This window comes from Terrapene carolina, unplaced genomic scaffold, assembly GCF_002925995.2.
Source record: "Terrapene carolina triunguis isolate 2854851 unplaced genomic scaffold, T_m_triunguis-2.0 Scaffold68, whole genome shotgun sequence".
Classification (NCBI taxonomy): Eukaryota; Metazoa; Chordata; order Testudines; family Emydidae; genus Terrapene; species Terrapene triunguis.
Window position 1 is genome coordinate 23,815,325 of NW_020664419.1, and position 17,318 is coordinate 23,832,642.

Genomic DNA, 17,318 nt, shown 5'->3' on the forward strand with positions numbered 1-17,318 from the left:
TTGGTGCAACCGGTACTGGTAGAGAGACAACATCTCAAGCCACCTGCAGGGCCTCTGGTGTGGAGGGCACCTGAATGTGGGCACTGGCACCCAGGGAGGTCAGCTCGGAGTGGGCCAGGCTACTCCGCTCGACTTGAGTCGGAGGCCGCAGGGGATCGAGAGCTGCCCAACACGGGTCCAGTCTCTCCCCCAGCCTTGCTCCGGTGTCATGGCGAAGAAGATTTCTTCTTTGCCTTTTTTGAGTGTCCCGTGGACAGCGAGCAGTGCTGACTGGTGGATTGCACCGATGGGTCGCTGCGCACTGATGCCATGGTGCTCGGTGCCAACTCGGAGCGGCGCAACGGTGTCAGGGCCGACTATCAAAATGTCTCGGAGCCGTATGTCCCGCTCCTTCTTGGTCCGAGGCTTGAAGGATCTGCAAATCCTGCAGCGATCGCTGAGGTGGGTTTCCCGCAGACAGCATAAACAGTCCGCGTGCGGATCACTCACGGGCATAGGCCGTTTGCAAGTGTCGCACGACTTAAAGCCCAGGGTGCGGGGCATGTCCCAACCCAGGCGCACTTAACTATTCTAACTAAACTTTTTCTTTTTTTCTTTTTTAACTACAGGTACTAACTAAACTATGAACTAAACGAAGTCCAAGAGGGAAAGCTACAGCAGAGCAGTTTCAAGGCACCTTCACTGTCGGCAAGAAGGAACTGGGGGAGGGGGGGAACCATGCCATGGCAGCGCCACTCCAGGGGTTGCTAGGGGTACTCCCCTACGGGTACTGCTAAGGGAAAAACTTCTGGCACCGGTGCACGTGGCGAGCATGCACACCTATTGTGCAATGCACATGAGCAATCACTTGAAGAAGAACAGACACTGACCATACAAGCTACATGTCTCATTCTTTTTTCCAGAAACTTGTGCCTCTTGGGTTAAATTTATAAACACTTATATTTCTGTTCTCTTATATTGTGGTATGAAGGCTACAGGGTAAGATCCTGGCCCACACTTCAGCCTTCTACAAGGCCTTGCATTGGTCCTCTGTACCACATGTGAATTATACCCTTACTCACTACATATGCATGATCTGAAGAAGTGACAGAGACCACCTCATTGAGGAGATGAACTAATGGAGAAGAAGTAACAAGCATTAATTCTTAACTCCAGGCCAATCATCAAGAGCTTATCTATCTGAGAAAATGTTATTGTGTTCAAACATGAATGTGAAGAACTGAGTTAGCTGACACTATGCTGACCATGACTGACCAGTCAGTGTAGCCTAGAATAAATCATTTTCAGTATCATGTCAGCTAATAATTATGATCACAAATAGGATACATTTCTCTTTATTCAAACTTCCCTTTACTATAAATAAATTGTTTTAGTCAAGATTCAGCTACTGATTTGGGGGAATATTTAACTTGTTTCCGCTTGCCGAGAGAAGATTATTCTTCACAAGTGGGTCTCACTCTTATAAAAGGTATAATCTGATAGACACAACAGAAGATATTGTAACTGAATGAACATGCTGTTTTACAGCCTGTTGGGGTTTTATTTATCTATTCATTTATTTTGTGTGACAAGGTATTTATTAACAATCTTGAGTTCTATGCTTCTCTAAATCATGGCACCCTCTAACAGGTGGTAAGAGCCTGTCTGTGAAAAAGAGTGGGGCTGCATGTCTGCACTTCTACCATGAGAAGCCATTATTAATAATTAAGCAAAACCCAATCTTTATTTCTCCAGACTATAATTTTAGTACATTTGAGAGAATTACTTTGCTAAACACCTTCACTTGTGCATTTAATTTTTTTTTATTTTCACACACACACACACACACACACACACACACACACTCCCAAAGTTCTCACCTGTACATCTGTGTTTTTTCGGTGCAATTTTAATGCTTTATAGCATGCTTCCAGCCAATATAATTTTTCTCCCTCTTCCTCTGCTTTTCTTTCCTCTAAGTCTTGGTTTAAAAATATTGTTTCCGCTTGAAAATACAGACAAGAGGGTGTTAAATTAAATATAGTTATGTCTCAGGCCATATTTCTAATTTTAAAATGCATGCACACATTTATTTGCATGTTCACATAAAGAATACTGCAGATGTTAAAACATGACCCTACGACACTTCTACATTGCCATTCATCACAGAGTTACCGTGATCTTCCAGCACTCTTCTGTCATTAGGAAAAGAAGGGTACACTGAAATGGCTAAGAGAAGTATTGGGAAAGAGTAAAATAAAATGTGGTTTTAAATTGTCAGTGAATTTCAGTACTTATGAAAATGAATGGTTGCCAACATGGTACTAAAGGTTACACAAAGTAGGCCCAGTTCTGCTATCTGCTACACCTTTGGTACCCTTATTCACACGAGCAACCCAACTGACTGCAGTGTGACACAATTATTCACACTTGTAAGGGGTTACAGGATCCCACCCCTAACAAACTAGCAGACACCCACATTTGAAAATTGTGGCCTTAATGCAGCTTCAAACAAAGCTCAAACCTATCAGGTTATTTCTAGAACACAGACACCACCCTGCTGGGAAACAGAAGTAAACTGCCATAGCAGTATTAGTATGCAGATACACAAACCAATCATCAACCTTGGATTCAGAATTCCTATATTCACTACCCTCACAATAGTTTTTAAACTAAGAAGGGATTATCCAGTATGCAGCCTATGAATAGATATGTTAGTGCTCATCAAAACACTATACCAACTGAGCGGAGGGTAGGTGACGCGGTTAACTGGTACAGATACTGGCATGCTACAACAAAACAATGAGCTCTAACAGGTGAGCAGGATAAAACACTGTTGCATACCTAGCCTTGTTAACCCCTACTCCTGTTTGAAATCTACTAGTGGCAAAATACAGAAGAATTATGAAACCACAGGAAATTACGCTAGCACACCAACTGTGGAAACAAACATTTGTCTATTAATCATTTTATTTAGGTAATTAGGAAGGAATTTACTTACTGAGGAGAGCTAAACAACCGAGTGCTGCAGCCTGTAACTTTGCATTTGCAGAGTATCTTATAACAGCCTTCACAATGACTTCGTGTACCTCATTTAATACCAGGATGTTGAAAAAATTTCCTAAAAGTAGATTAAAATTTTATCTGAATATATCTAGCTAGATCTATATCTGTATACAGAGACAATATAGCTATATCCACATGCATAGGACACACACACTGTGCTTGAAGAAAAACAGCAGATGAGGCAGTTAATTTGTTTGACGTAGTAAGTAAATTGCTTTGTGAAATGAGGATAACTGGCCAAGAATAAGAAAAACAGGGAACTGGGTTCTTTGGTTTCTCCTCCTCATTCATGTAAGAAGGACCCATGAGGATCCTCTATATTCCACTGAATCCTTCAAAGAGGATTTTATCTACCTTCAGATGAGACTTGCTGGATGTGACTCTCTAGCACCTATAAACACCATTCCTTTAGGCAGCTACAGAAGGTGTTCATGAAGAGCAAAACAAAGTGCTCACCTCTGTCAAAAGGCAGAGTTTGCAGCCACTGCATTATTTCCAAGCTATTCCTGCCTTCAAATGATTAAGGGCTTGTCTACACTTACATTTTATAGCGCTCTAACTTGCTGGCTCATGTGGTGTGAAAAATCACCCCCCGGAGCACAGCAAGTCTGAGCGCTTTAAAGCGCTGAGAGCTATGCTCCCAGCGCTCAGAGCTAATCCCCTCGTGGAGGGGCGCTTTGAAGTTTCCAGTGTAGACATACCCTAACCAAAGTATAGACCTGAACTTTGATTTCTGCACTGACACTTGACTGACCCTATAAGGGAAGCTATTTAACTGTTTTGACCTATATTCTGAAATAGAGATCTCTCCACACAAAATAGATCAGGGTTTAGCACAAGCTTCTGATTATATATATATATATATATATAAAAAAAGAGTTTACACACTTTGAAACAATGGAAAGATAAATAATCTTTGCTGTATATATAATGAGCATCTCTAAAAAGAAACATTTACTATGGTATGTGCAGCATTTCCTGCCGTAGGTTCAATGTAAGGAATACTGCAAAGAACAAACAAATAAAAACCAAATTTCCCTATCCTCCCCAAGGAAAATAAATACTACATGTAAATCTTATTTTAGGAGTACCCACTTCATTAAATATATTCTGCTAGTTACATCTATTGTATCTGATATTTAATTTTGTTTAGTAATTCTTAATTAAGAGAGAGTTGAATCACTCTACCAATATGACAGAAAAAAATCAAAGTTTTAAAAGGAATAACAGTTTTCTCTAGCCCTTCAGATGAAATGCAAAACTGAAGAACATACCACTTGTGGTCTGATGGTGCTTTTCTGACACACAATAGGAAGCTAACCTTGCTTACTCCAACTCACTATAGAGTTGATCCTGCAAGGGGTTGAGCACCCTCAAATTTCTATTGCCTTCAATAGGAGATAAACAGGATCAGCATCTTGCAGGATTGAGCTCTATGGCTCAAATTCAAAAAAGCATTTAAGCACATCTGCATTATTCTGAAATGTCTAACTTAATTCCCCTTGTAAATGGATATGTAGTTATGTAGTGGTGCCCTGTTCTGTTAAATAGCTGTTTCTTGCTGCTTTTCTTTATGTAGCTTACAGGTACTTAGGTATAAAACAATTTGAGAGCCTCTCTCTAGAGGCTCATCTAAAAGAGAAAGGTATGAATGTGACACATATAATGAACATATTTTGTACTGTAAATGCCTTTAAATTACCAGATCATCTTCAGACCTGCAAAAGTGGTGATTCTATCTTGTCACACCTTAGAGACTAACAAATTTATTTGGGCATAAGCTTTCGTGGGCTAAAACACACTTTATCAGATGTATGCAGTGGAAAATACAGTAGGAAGATATACATACATAGTACATGAAAAGATGGAAGTTGCCTTACCTGTGTTTTCCAAACCATGCATCTGATGAAGTGGGTTTTAGCCCACGAAAGCTTATGCCCAAATAAATTTGTTAGTCTCTACGGTGCCACAAGTACTCCTCGTTGTTTTTGCTGATACAGACTAACACGGCTACAACTCTGAAACCTGTCTTGTCACAGTTGAACATGAGCTATTGAATTTGCAAGCTTTCACCATTTCTCTAATTTAAACAAAAATTATAGATGAGACAGAGCAAGATTTAACTTGACTGTGAGTTACACCAGGCATAACCAAAAGTAAAATATCAACAGGTCAGACTGACACTCTAGAAGCAGCCGTACAATTCAGGAGGTCCAAATCCAGGTCCTAAACTTTCACCCAAACTTCTCGGGCAAGCAGGGGCTGCAAAGACTATAGAGCAGGGGTCGGCAACCTTTCAGAAGTGGTGTGCCGAGTCTTCATTTATTCACTCTAATTTAAGGTTTTGTGTGCCAATAATATATTATAACGTTTTTAGAAGGTCTCTTTCTATAAGTCTATAATATATAACTAAACTATTGTTGTATGTAAAGTAAATAAGGTTTTTAAAATGTTTAAGAAGCTTCATTTAAAATTAAATTAAAATGCTGAGCCCCCAGGACCGGTGGCCAGGACCCAGGCAGCGTGAGTGCCACTGAAAATCAGCTTGCATGCAGTCTTCGGCACACGTGCCATACGTTGCCTACCCCTGCTATAGAGCATAACACTATGTTCATTGGGAGGGTGGAGGAGCACCTTGTTTTGCTCTTGATTAACCCCAGTCAACACTGAAGCATTTCTACAATCCAGAAGCAACCATGTCCAACTTTCCTTGGCCAGAGGGAGGGTTACTGTGATGTGGATCTTTGGGACCACTATAAGGAGGATAAATGAGATCCCAGAGTACGATTTCTACAAGAAAATATAGTACCATCGGTTGTTTCTCAGGTACTCAGCATCAGCACCTAAAATATGAAATCCTAGAAGGAAATATCTTCCATACCGTAATAACTCTAAAAAGAAGGCTTTGATACTATGCACACATAGGTGTCATTGTTGCCTTGTGGTTCTCCTGTCTGTTTTTCTCCCCTCTCTCTTGGCTTGTACTTAGACTAAGATTTTCAGGGAAGAGGCTGTCTTTTTGTTCTGTATTTATACAGCGTCATGTCTACATGACCAGGGCCTCAGGAGCTACCACAATACAAATAAATTCTTTATTCGTCTGGCTAGATATAAACATTAATCTAGTTCTACTCTAAAAGTTAACTGGTAGTGGTTGTCACTAGCAACACCGTCAGCTGTTAAAGAAGCAAACAAACAATGAAAAATTTCAGTATAAACTACAGTTTCATGAACTTACCCAGTGTAAGCTTGTGCAACAAACAGCAACCCACTTTCTGAATTGGTTCACTGTTAGGGAATGTTTTCATCGTTTCCACTATGACATTGTAACATCTAACATTTCCAGACATGAGCACTTCAACATTGCTGGCTAAAGTAAAAAAAACACTGTTATGCTTCTTAAATAAGAAAAATTAAATGATAAGGTTTGAATATGTACATGTATTTCAAAAACTGGATCTATACTTCGGTTTTAGCCATTGTGACAATTTTTATTATTTCTACTTATTTCCACACAATGAAAGACATTAGCTAAACCTATACTTACAAATGCTGTTTTACTTCAACTTAGAGTCACTTAGAGTGTGAATTGTTACTGATCTACTTCCATTATATATTTAGCCATTTAACAGAAATGATACCTTTTACTTATATAGCACCTTTCATAAAGAGATCTCCAGGTGCTTTACAAATATTAATTAATCTGTAAACAGGTAGGTAAATATTTCTTTTCACATTCTACAGATGAGTAAACAGAAGTATACAGTATTTAAGTGATTAGCTCAAGGATATACAGTACATCAGTTCAGTGGTAGGGCCTGGAATACAACCCAGAAATGTTGACCCGTAATGCCCTGCTCTAACTATTGTAATTCTAATCTCTTCTCCTTTTTGTGGGCAAGTTAACATCACTTATTTTGGCTGTTAACTCTGCCCATTCAATAGATAGAGAATGCTTAGAAGTGTTCTGCTAAGGTATGCTTCTGGCTTTTTGAATGATGTGCCAAAGTGCAGGTTTTAATTACAAATATTTCTACACCTAGTTTGAAGTGGAGGTAGTATATAGCAAACAACAATAAAAAATTCTTATTAATGATTAGTGAAAGAAGCTGAGCAGATCATCTTCTAATAGAAATGGAGACAAAAAAGCAGGTCCACCTCTATCAAAGTCAGGATATGTCTAACTAGCAATTAAACACCCCCAGCTGGCCAGGATCAGCAGACTTGGGCTTGGGCTGCAGGGCTGCAAAATAGCTATGTAGACATTCACGCTTGGGCTGGAGTCCAAGCTCTGGGACTCCACAAGGCGGGAGGGTCCAACTGAGCTGCTAAGAATTCTGAAGCAGCTTACTTCAGAGTAAAAGGAGGCCACATATTTTGTTTCAATAACCACAATGTTTAATTAATGTCAATCTTAGCAACTGAGAAACTTCCTTATTTTCAAGTGCTTACTTTTTTGATTTCTCAATGATGACAAACTAAACTTGTGTTCAACAAACAGTATTCTATACACGTCACAAATAATTAATTGTAAGACTAGCCCAAATATACAAAAGACTATTGAAAGCTTCCACCCAAAGAAGAACAAAAATAGAGTGGATCTTAAATAATGGAACAATCGAGTAGTTCTAAGCCTATGAGGTGCCAACAGCTGTCCAGGACTGGGTGGGCACAGAGGGATTCAAGGCTGCTCTCACATTCTAGTCTCCCGCCTTCTGCTAAAGCAGATTTGCTCAGTCGCCTAAACCGGACCTCCTCAGATGCCAAAAGCCATCCAGTGCACCAATGCCTATGGCTTTCCTTTGAACTACTCTGGGAATTCATGATGCACTACAGAGAGCATTTCAGAACTGAATGTCCAAGTGTGAGTGATTTGAAAAGACTGATAGCCCCAAATGCTACAGTAATGCACTTACATGGACCAGCTAATGAATGTAAAGAATAAAGTGCCGGAAGTACAACATCTTCTTTTTCTTGAAACTGTTTTAACACATTCAGTATGATCATGTGATCTTTGCTTTCAACAAATTCAGTCAGCTGCTCTTCTGGAACTAAATTGAAAAGCAAACAGAGACATAGTATGTTTTAAGGAAATAATATACTTATACAGCTTGGTATTAATTAAAAAAATTTTTTTTTTTTTTACAAAGTTTTCTGATATTTATTTTATTCTTTTTGCACAAGGTAAAGTGCTCTAGACACCAAAATCCTTTCAATAATTTAAGACTTGTCAGCATTGTCTTCCTTTGGTCTAGAACCTTTATGAAACAAGAACAAAGGAAATGGGAACCGTAACACCTGTTTTCTATCAAAAAACTTTGACTGCTCTGTTGCTTACTTAAGTAAGAGATCTTAAGGTCGAGCTGCAGCAGCAGCTGCACCACTGCAGTGTGTGTGTGTGTGTGTGTGTGTGTGTGTGTGTGTGTGTGTGTGTGTGTGTGTGTGTGTGTGTGTGTGTGAGAGAGACACAGAGAGAGAGAGAGAGAGAGAGCCGCCAACAGGAGAGAGCTCTCCTATCGGCATAAAAACCCACCCTCCTGAGAGACATAAATTTTGCCGATATGAGTGGTAGTGTAGACATAAATGGATTAACAAACTTGATCAGTTTCTCTTTTAGCATATGGTTGAGATGCAGTGTAAAGACTGTAATTTCCTTCATACATTAAAATTATGAGTTATTTCATATCATTGAATTTTAAGCAGAACTTTATTAAAACTAGTGATGAAGACTGCTTAAAAATCAATGTCACAATATGGTTTTATAGCTGTGAGCTCTAATAGAAAATAAAAGTATTTACAAAGAGGATCAAACCCTAAAGTTGTGTGGACATAATGACACATTCCATTTATTTTTTAGAATAAGCACTGGTATAACGTCATATCTTTTACTAGTTTTGTAGGCCTTTGCCATTGTACATGTCATGTATTAAGCATATCTGGGAATATAGTGTAGTAATTATGTACTAGAGCTTCTTACCAGTGCACATTGCATTAAAATATTGGTTGTTGTTTTAGAACATTATATTTGTATAAATGGATAATCCAACTTATATGAGTAAAAGTGCAAGAAAACATTAATTCTAACACAAAATTGTCAGCAGCAGCAGCAAATCAAACAAATGGAGTATGTGGTTTGCACTATTTCAGTTTATTTGTTCATGTGGCCAAATCCTATCAGTCACTTATTTTTTCCATGTTGAATTGATAACAAAATTCAGTGGGAGTTTTGTTTGGACTAAATTCTTTGCTCCTTTATCAAACAAATATAATAGTAATTATAATAAGAAATCAAATCCAAGAAAAAAATTGAAATAATTACATACATCACATTAAAACAACTACATGTATGACATATTAATATTAATTTAAATTTATACTTCCTTGTCACCAGAGACCATGATCAAAATTGAGATATCATTGTGCTAGATTTGTATAAGAACATGTGAAAATATATAGTCATTGTCCCTATTAGCTTAGACGACATTGACATATGAATGGTGGAGAGAGGAATACTAATTGTCTGATATTTTTATATATGTTCTGGCAGAAGCGGAGGAGTGAAGATTTGTTTATAGGTGTTGAGCAGACAGGGCGGCCGCCTCAGGTGCCAGACTGGAGGGGGGGGAAGAGGAGGGACACTAGGACCCAGAGTGTAGAAAATTGTGTCAGTTGCTGGTGCATATTATTCTCTCTGCTCTAGATGCACAGAGATGGTGGAGTGCTGTGCTGGAGGAAGGAGGGGACAAGAGACATAACAGGCAGGCAAGAAAAAAGGTGAGAGGGAATAACAGAAACCAGCAGGAGATGCAGGGAGAGAGAAGAGGAGGAGCCTCTTATGCAGGGCCGTCCTTACCCATACGCAAAGTATGCAGCTACATAGGGCACCAGAAAATTGAGGCACCAAATTTCCTGGTGCCCTGCGCAGCTGTGTGCTGTTCCAGCCCCTGCTCCAGCTCTTCCCCGGCCCCTGCTCCACCTCAGCCCCGCCTCTTCCAGCAGCATTCAGAAAAAGCAAGCAAGCAAAGGAAGCTTTTCTATCTAAGCAGGAAGGAGCTCTCCTGAGATACAGAGACACAAATGTTCACGGTGAGCCTTCTGGCCCCAGTGAGGATGTGAGTGGTAAGGAGATGCCTGATCTCCCAGTTAGTCAGAGTGCAGGTGACCTGGCAGCTACTGCAGCATCCATATCTCCATCTCAAATGGATGTAACCATGCACATTCATGAAGAAAAGTGTAGATCAGAGAAGAGTGTGGTGGAGGTGCAAGAAACAGCTGCTGCTGAGTTTAGTTCCTTAAGTTTAGATGATCCAGGACTGTGGACCCACTTGAGCAGTAGCCTGAGAGACGTCCTTGTACTGCGTGGGCCACAGCAAGTGAAAAGCTTCATGTTCTCCAAAGGCAATGAAAATACAAGTTTCCATCCAACACATTACTGGTGTGAAATCCCCAATGGTGACAAAGTGGAGAGGCCATGGCTTATGTACTCAAAATCCCAGAATGCTGCATACTGTTTTTGTTGCAAACTCTTCCAGTCTAATGTTCCAGCTACACTGGGTTCTACAGGAACAAAGGACTGGAAAAATCTGGCTAGAAATCTGGCATGCCATGAGAAGGCAGCAAATCACCAGAGAACATTCCATAGGTGGAAAGAGCTTGAGATGAGACTAAGGTTAAAGGCCACCATAGATGATCAGCATCAAAGTCTCTTTACTGGCAAAATGTTCTGAAAAGGCTCATTGCCATTGTGAGAATGCTTGCTACCCAAAACCTAGCACTGTGTGGCACTTCAGATCAGCTGTATGTGCCAAACAATGGAAACTTCCTTAAAATTGTGGAGCTGATGGCTGAGTTTGATGCTGTATTCCAGGAGCACCTAAGAAGAGTCACCACCGAAGAAATGTACACACACCACTACCTTGGAAAAACAATTCAAAATGAGATCATACAGTTACTGGCAACAAAAGTCAAACAGAAGATTGTGGCAGATCTGAAGTCAGCAAGATATTACTCTGTTATTCTGGACTGCAAACCTGACATCAGCCATACAGAATGTGGAAGCAGAGAAAGAACTGACAGGAAGGGGATGCAATGTATGACAGTTCGTTAGCAAGAGTCAGGCTAACTGTAACCCTAATAACACGAGATTTGTAGAAGCGAGGAATGTGTGAGGTGAGTGGGAAAGAACTGTGTGAGAAGTTGTTGCGACCTTGTGTAGATAATGTGTAGATAATATGGAATGTAGACTAAGTCTACATTAGTGAGCAAAACAAGATATCAGAATGACCTATGTATAAACAAAATGCAGCTGTTGCTCATTATTGTCTGTAACAAAAGGTATAAATGCTTGCTGTAACTGTTTACCTGTTGAAAGACCTGTTTAGCTCTCTCCCTCTACGCAATTGCTTGAGAAAATAAAGTATCTGACTTGCTGTACCCAAACAAAAAGTGAGAACTCTGTTATTCTCCGACAAGAACAAAGGACTTTAATGGTGTGTTTTAGAAGAACAACAGAACCTAGTGAAAATGTCCCTGCAATGATGACTGTCAGAGAGCATTTTCTAGAATTTATTGACATTGATGATACTACAGGAGCTGGTATGACAAATGTGCTTCTTAAAAAGATGGAAGATATGGGAATTGCGATAGCTGACATAAGAGGTCAGGGCTACATAATGGTGCCAACATGAGAGGAAAGAACAGAGGAGTGCAGACACGAATCCGACAGGTAAGCCCTCGAGCTTTTTTTGTGCCAGGCAGTTCTCATTCATTGAACTTGGTGATCAGTGATGCAGCATCAGCTTCTAGTGAGGCTGCTGAATTTTTTTAATGTAATTCAAAGCATCTATGTATTTTTGTCTCCATCAACTCATCGATGGCAAATGTTGAAGCAACATCCTCTCTGACACTAAAACCACTGAGTGCCACACGATGGGAATGTTGAGTGGAGGAGATAAAGCCTACCAAACACCAAATTAGGAAGATAGATGATGCCATAGTTGCCATTATGGAGGATAATGCTATTACAGTGTTTGTGGGAGAACAGTGGCAGAGGGAAATGGAATCACCAGAAACATACATAAACTTTAAATTTCTGTGTGGCTTAGTGTTGTGGCATGACATACTGTTTGAAATAAATGTTGTAAGCAAGAGACTCCTCAAGGTGTTCACCTTGATATATCTGGAGCAATGGAACAACTGGACAAAGCGAAGTCATACCTACAGTCTTACCGGTCAGATGAGGGATTTCAAAACGTTCTGAAGAGTGCACAGAAGTTGGTAGAGGAACTTCACACTGAAGCTATTTTCCCACCCATTCAAGAATATAAAAGAGTCACCGAAGAAGACGACATTTTGATTACGAGGCACGGGATAATCCCATAAGAGACCCCCAAATAACAATTAAAAGTTGAATTCTTTAACTAGGTGCTAGATTGTGCAATACAGTCAGTTGAAGAACATTTCATGCAGCTCAAGGAACACTGCAGTATATTTGGGATGTTGTATGATATTCCAAAACTCCTCACTCTACCTGAAGAAGACCTACACCAGCAATGCAGGGCACTAGACACAGTGTTGACACATGATGACATGCGCAATATTGATGCGAGCGTTTTAGGTGATGAACTGAAAGCCCTTTCAAGATACATTTCAGCAAGATCAACTCCAAAGGCTGTTCTGGAATATATGCGCACAAATAAGATGACCACCCTCTTTCCAAATGATTTTGTTGCTCTGCACATACTTATAACACTTCCTGTAACAGTTGTCAGTCGAGAACACAGCTTCTCCAAACTGAAGTTAATAAAAACACATCTACGCTCCACAATGACACAGGAGAGGCTGGTTGGCCTTGCAACCATCTCAATAGTGCATGAGCTGGCCCAGACTGTGGACCTTCAGGAAGCAGTTCAAATCTTTGCAACCAAGAAGGCACGGAAAGCACCACTTTGATTATTCAAACAGATAAAAATGCCAGTGTTTACTGTGCAGATAAGTAAAGTTACATTTTCTGTTCAGGCATTTGAAAGTTAAGTGTTTAAGTTTGTTAGTTCTCCTTTATTAGAGTAGGTAGCAGAGCAGTACCATGAGAGGAACAGAACAGGAAGAAGGCAGAATTGAGACCTTTCAAAGTTTTGGCCCAAGCGAGGGGGCATGGGGATTTCATTTGAGCTCCCCGCTTCAGGTGCCAAAATGTTGTGGGCCGGCCCTGTGAGCAGAAATAGTTGTGGGTTCAGTAAGGGTGTTGCATTTCTTAAAATTAACTTTAAAACAAGATGCTTCATTTTGATTCAAGACCTGCTTTAATAATATCATGATCTATCAAAACCAGCTATGGCAAGTAAAAACTATTTTGCAGGTTTTCAGTACATAAAGATTTTCTTTTTCTGAATACATTAAAATAACAAACGATTATACAGTAAATGTGAAAGTCTTCAAACCTTTAGCAATTTCAGAAACAGAAATAATCAGAATCACAACTATTCTGAACTGAAAACATTTACACATGAACATTGGACTGACTTTTAGCTTTTTAGCAGCACTAAAGTCAATGGAGTATTTTCTTGTATGATCTTGAAAGCTGGGTTTTGTATTGATTCACCCAATCAACTGAGGTGTGATCCTTTCTTTACTTATATAAAAATATAACAGTTCAGAACTCATAGCATGTATTTTTGCAGCTAGGTATTCATCTTTAGTTTATTCCCAAATTATGAGTAATTTCATCTTGATAAACTGCAAAATATAAATACCTTTCTCAAAAAGCATGTGCAAAGTTTTACATCCATATTGCTGGATTTCTTCATTGTTTGGGAAGGTTTGCATAGCATCAAACACCAACAAAAATACATCTGTCTCTTCATCCAAGAGCATAATTGTAATTATATCTATACAGGAGAGGAGAGAATGAGACGTGATTATATTCTGTACTAAGCTACGTTGATCATTTCTATCTGAAGCACAGTACTTGATTACAAATTATTTCATACTGTCTTTTAAAAAGTGTTAGTTTTGTTCTTCACTATGATGGGCCAAATCCATGTGTTGGTACAGCAAATATGGGTTTCCCAGAGTCACTTGCTGTCACTAGGCTCAATCCTTCAGTTCCTATGCAGGCAAAACTCCCAAAGGAACCATTGCCTGTATAAGGACTGAAGTATCAGGCCAACTGCTTGTATTATAAAGAACAAAAAATGCTAACGGCATTTTCTACATGTCTTAAACCCATTTTGTTTTAAATTAACATGGGTTCTTTAAAAGCCTATGATAAACTCTGTCTTGTGGTGAAAGTGTCTAGTAAATAGGTGATCATGTAAAACAACTCATCAGAAGGCCAGAGTTAAAACAGCCTTGCAAAACTGCATGCAACTACTCACCTATGGCAAGTGATTTTTCTGATGGATGAGTAAAATATGATTAGGTTCTTTCATGATAATCATTATCATGGGAAGGGTGTATTTTTTGCTGGACTAATATATTTTCATGACAATTTTTCAAGGTTGTGTTAATGAAAAGTATGATTCATTATGCGTACTATTTCAGTTGCAGCTAATCTGTTCTATTTAGAACCTATAGTATATATAGAATGTATAGTCCTACAGCTCTGCATTCTCTTGGCCAGGCAGTTCTAACTGGAGTATAATTAAAGTATACACACACATTATATAAGGGTAAAGTTTGATTAATCAATTACATCTACTGTATCACTGGGAGGAACAGTATCAGTAAGAAATAACCTATGATAGAATAACTAGTTGATAGCTTAGGAGCATTGTGACATATGAGACTGAGGGAAAACTGCTAGCAGTAGTCATTCATTAATGGCCATATTTTGCCATCATTATTGTTCATATTGAGTAGTACCTTGGTCTGCAAATAGGGCCTGACCTAAAACTTGTTAAACTCAATGGATTGACTCCCACTGGCATCAAAAGGCTTTGGATCAAGCCCATAGTCCTCACTACAGTGGAACCTCTAATTTATGAGCTAATTGGGGATTGAGGAATTCATAAAATTGAAAAATTCATAAAACTGAACATCTCAAAATTACAGTAGGTACGGTGCCTAACTTGCAGTATGATGCATTGCATTGCTTTCTTCTTGTTCTTCAAACCACTGAAAAGTTATTTCCAATGCACGGAAGACACCAGAATGTGAAGGGATGTTGACTTGTTCTTCAACAATGTCACTTTCATTATGTGATTTTTTTTTCATTGGGAAAAATGGTCCTATAACAAACTGTTTGTAAAATAGGTGTTCATAAAATTGAGGTTCTACTGTATATGCACAGTAAGATATTACTCAGTGAGAGTAAGGGTGGCAGAATATAACCCTTGGGATACCCATTAATTTCAGTGGGAGTTCAAAGAGTTCAGCATCTCACAGGAAGCTCTCAGGATGTAGCAGGATCAGGTTGTTAGTGAGCAGAATGATAGAAATTACTGTGTCTCCGAGAGAGTCTGATTTTTTCAGAAATACTAGCTATTACAAATGGAAGTAGGTCAGAATCAGTTAAACTTGCCCTTCCAGTTAGTAAGAAAAATTACTTAACTACTGAGCAAGCATCTGTTACTATGCTAATGCTGATGGTTCTGAACAAAAATTCTTAGAAGCAAAAATGAAAGTCTATATTCTCCATTGCCTTGCAGCCAGTGGAGTTATATATACCTGTGCAAAGTGAGTGCAAAGTAGGTACAAAATACTACTATTACAATTTTGTAGCATTTACTCCTACTTTGCACGGTGCACGGCAGAGAAGAATCAGGCCCAATGTGTCGAATAACCCATTTTATATTATAGTCTACAATTAAAAATATCATACCAATTAGGAAAGTAAAATGCATAATACCTGAAGAGAGTAGTAGATTTAGTGCCTTGAGTCCTATTATCAAGAGGTTTCTGTTTGCATTGTGGATAGTAAGCATTTTAAGAATATGCCTAAAATGGAAAAAAAAAATATTAAGACTAATTAAATGTTAGTTCAAAGTATACCAAATACAGATATACAGCAAACACTTGCTTGAAGAAATAGAATTTTTTTAACCTAGGGAAAAGTTTTTAAAGCCATTTTTAGCTCTGACTCAAAGAAATTTTATACCTTTGTCAGTTTAGTTTTTTAAGCCATCAATGACCATAACTAGTTTTTGATATTTTATTTTTATATATTATACTTTGTTTATTGATACTGTACATCTTTTAAAAAAAGAAAAAGAGATGTAATGATAGACAATTACATAACAAAATAGAACGAGATAAAAGGACCCTTGTAAATCACTAACTGCTGAGGAACAACTTCTGCCGTTAGATACACATGCACAATTCCCACTGAAGTCAATGGGGACATATATGCATGAGAGCAGAATTTGGCCCTATGGGAGTAAAATGGTAAAAAGAAAAAAGGGATACAAGTCATACCAATATATACATAAAAGATATTTTACCAAGGAAGATAATAGGCCACATGCTGCTGGGTTTACCTGCAGAGCAACTGAGTAATTTTCCTCACAAATTTGAGTTCCCTCACAACTGTCCCACCTAGGAGAAAGGAATTCACTACCCTGCCTAGAACAAATGGTTCCCCAATATCCAGCTTTAGACTCCCTGGAGGACAGGCATACCGGCATGGAGTCCCAAGGCCTTTGCACAGCTCGCTGGTCTTCCCTCTCCCTCACCATAGTATGATTCGCAGCATGGTTCAACCCACAGTGACTTCTGGACACATTTTCCCCTGGAAATCACAGGGTCCCAGAGGAATATGCTGAGGGAGATTATCTGGTTCCCAGCTTTTCCTGCCCCTTTCTCCAGACCCATCTCTTTGAGCCGAAGAGTCCCAATCCAATAGAGTGGTACCGCAATGTCTAGGAGCCAGGGATGAGCTAGCAGCAGAGCAGGTACTACCTCATAAGTTCGGGGTGTCTTCAGCCACAGTTTACAACCCTCCATACCACACACCAAAGTAATATGTGTAGTAGTGTTATTTATAAAGTGAAATTTCTAGCTTTCCTATATTCTATGTCAGTGGCATACATCTGAAAGCAACTACCATATATATTGGATTTGTGTACCAATTTGCAGTGAACTGAGATACTGTCTTGACCCATTACAAATCCAATAAACACCAGGCCCGTGTAGGCTTCAGGTGACCATTGCATAACCTATGGATATAGAAATTTAGGCTTGGATCAAGTGCACTATTTGGGTCATTCTTAACAGTGGAAATCAAGCTTCAGTTAAAGATAGTCTTGATATTCATGAGAAAAGATGTCACATTGCAC

The 17,318-nt window shown here is 39.1% G+C and overlaps 1 protein-coding gene across 1 annotated transcript in view; it reads right to left on the reverse strand.

Moving 5' to 3' along the window:
• LRRK2 (leucine rich repeat kinase 2) overlaps positions 1-17,318 on the reverse strand; it is a 122,080-nt gene that overhangs the window by 88,096 nt on the left and 16,666 nt on the right. The window contains exons 4-9 of the mRNA XM_026648909.1: positions 15,893-15,981; positions 13,797-13,931; positions 7,962-8,096; positions 6,284-6,415; positions 2,981-3,100; positions 1,860-1,984 (exon numbers count right to left, since the gene is read on the reverse strand). Of these exons, the coding sequence (XP_026504694.1) occupies positions 1,860-1,984; positions 2,981-3,100; positions 6,284-6,415; positions 7,962-8,096; positions 13,797-13,931; positions 15,893-15,981 (736 nt within the window). The remainder of the gene's footprint in view (positions 1-1,859; positions 1,985-2,980; positions 3,101-6,283; positions 6,416-7,961; positions 8,097-13,796; positions 13,932-15,892; positions 15,982-17,318) is intronic.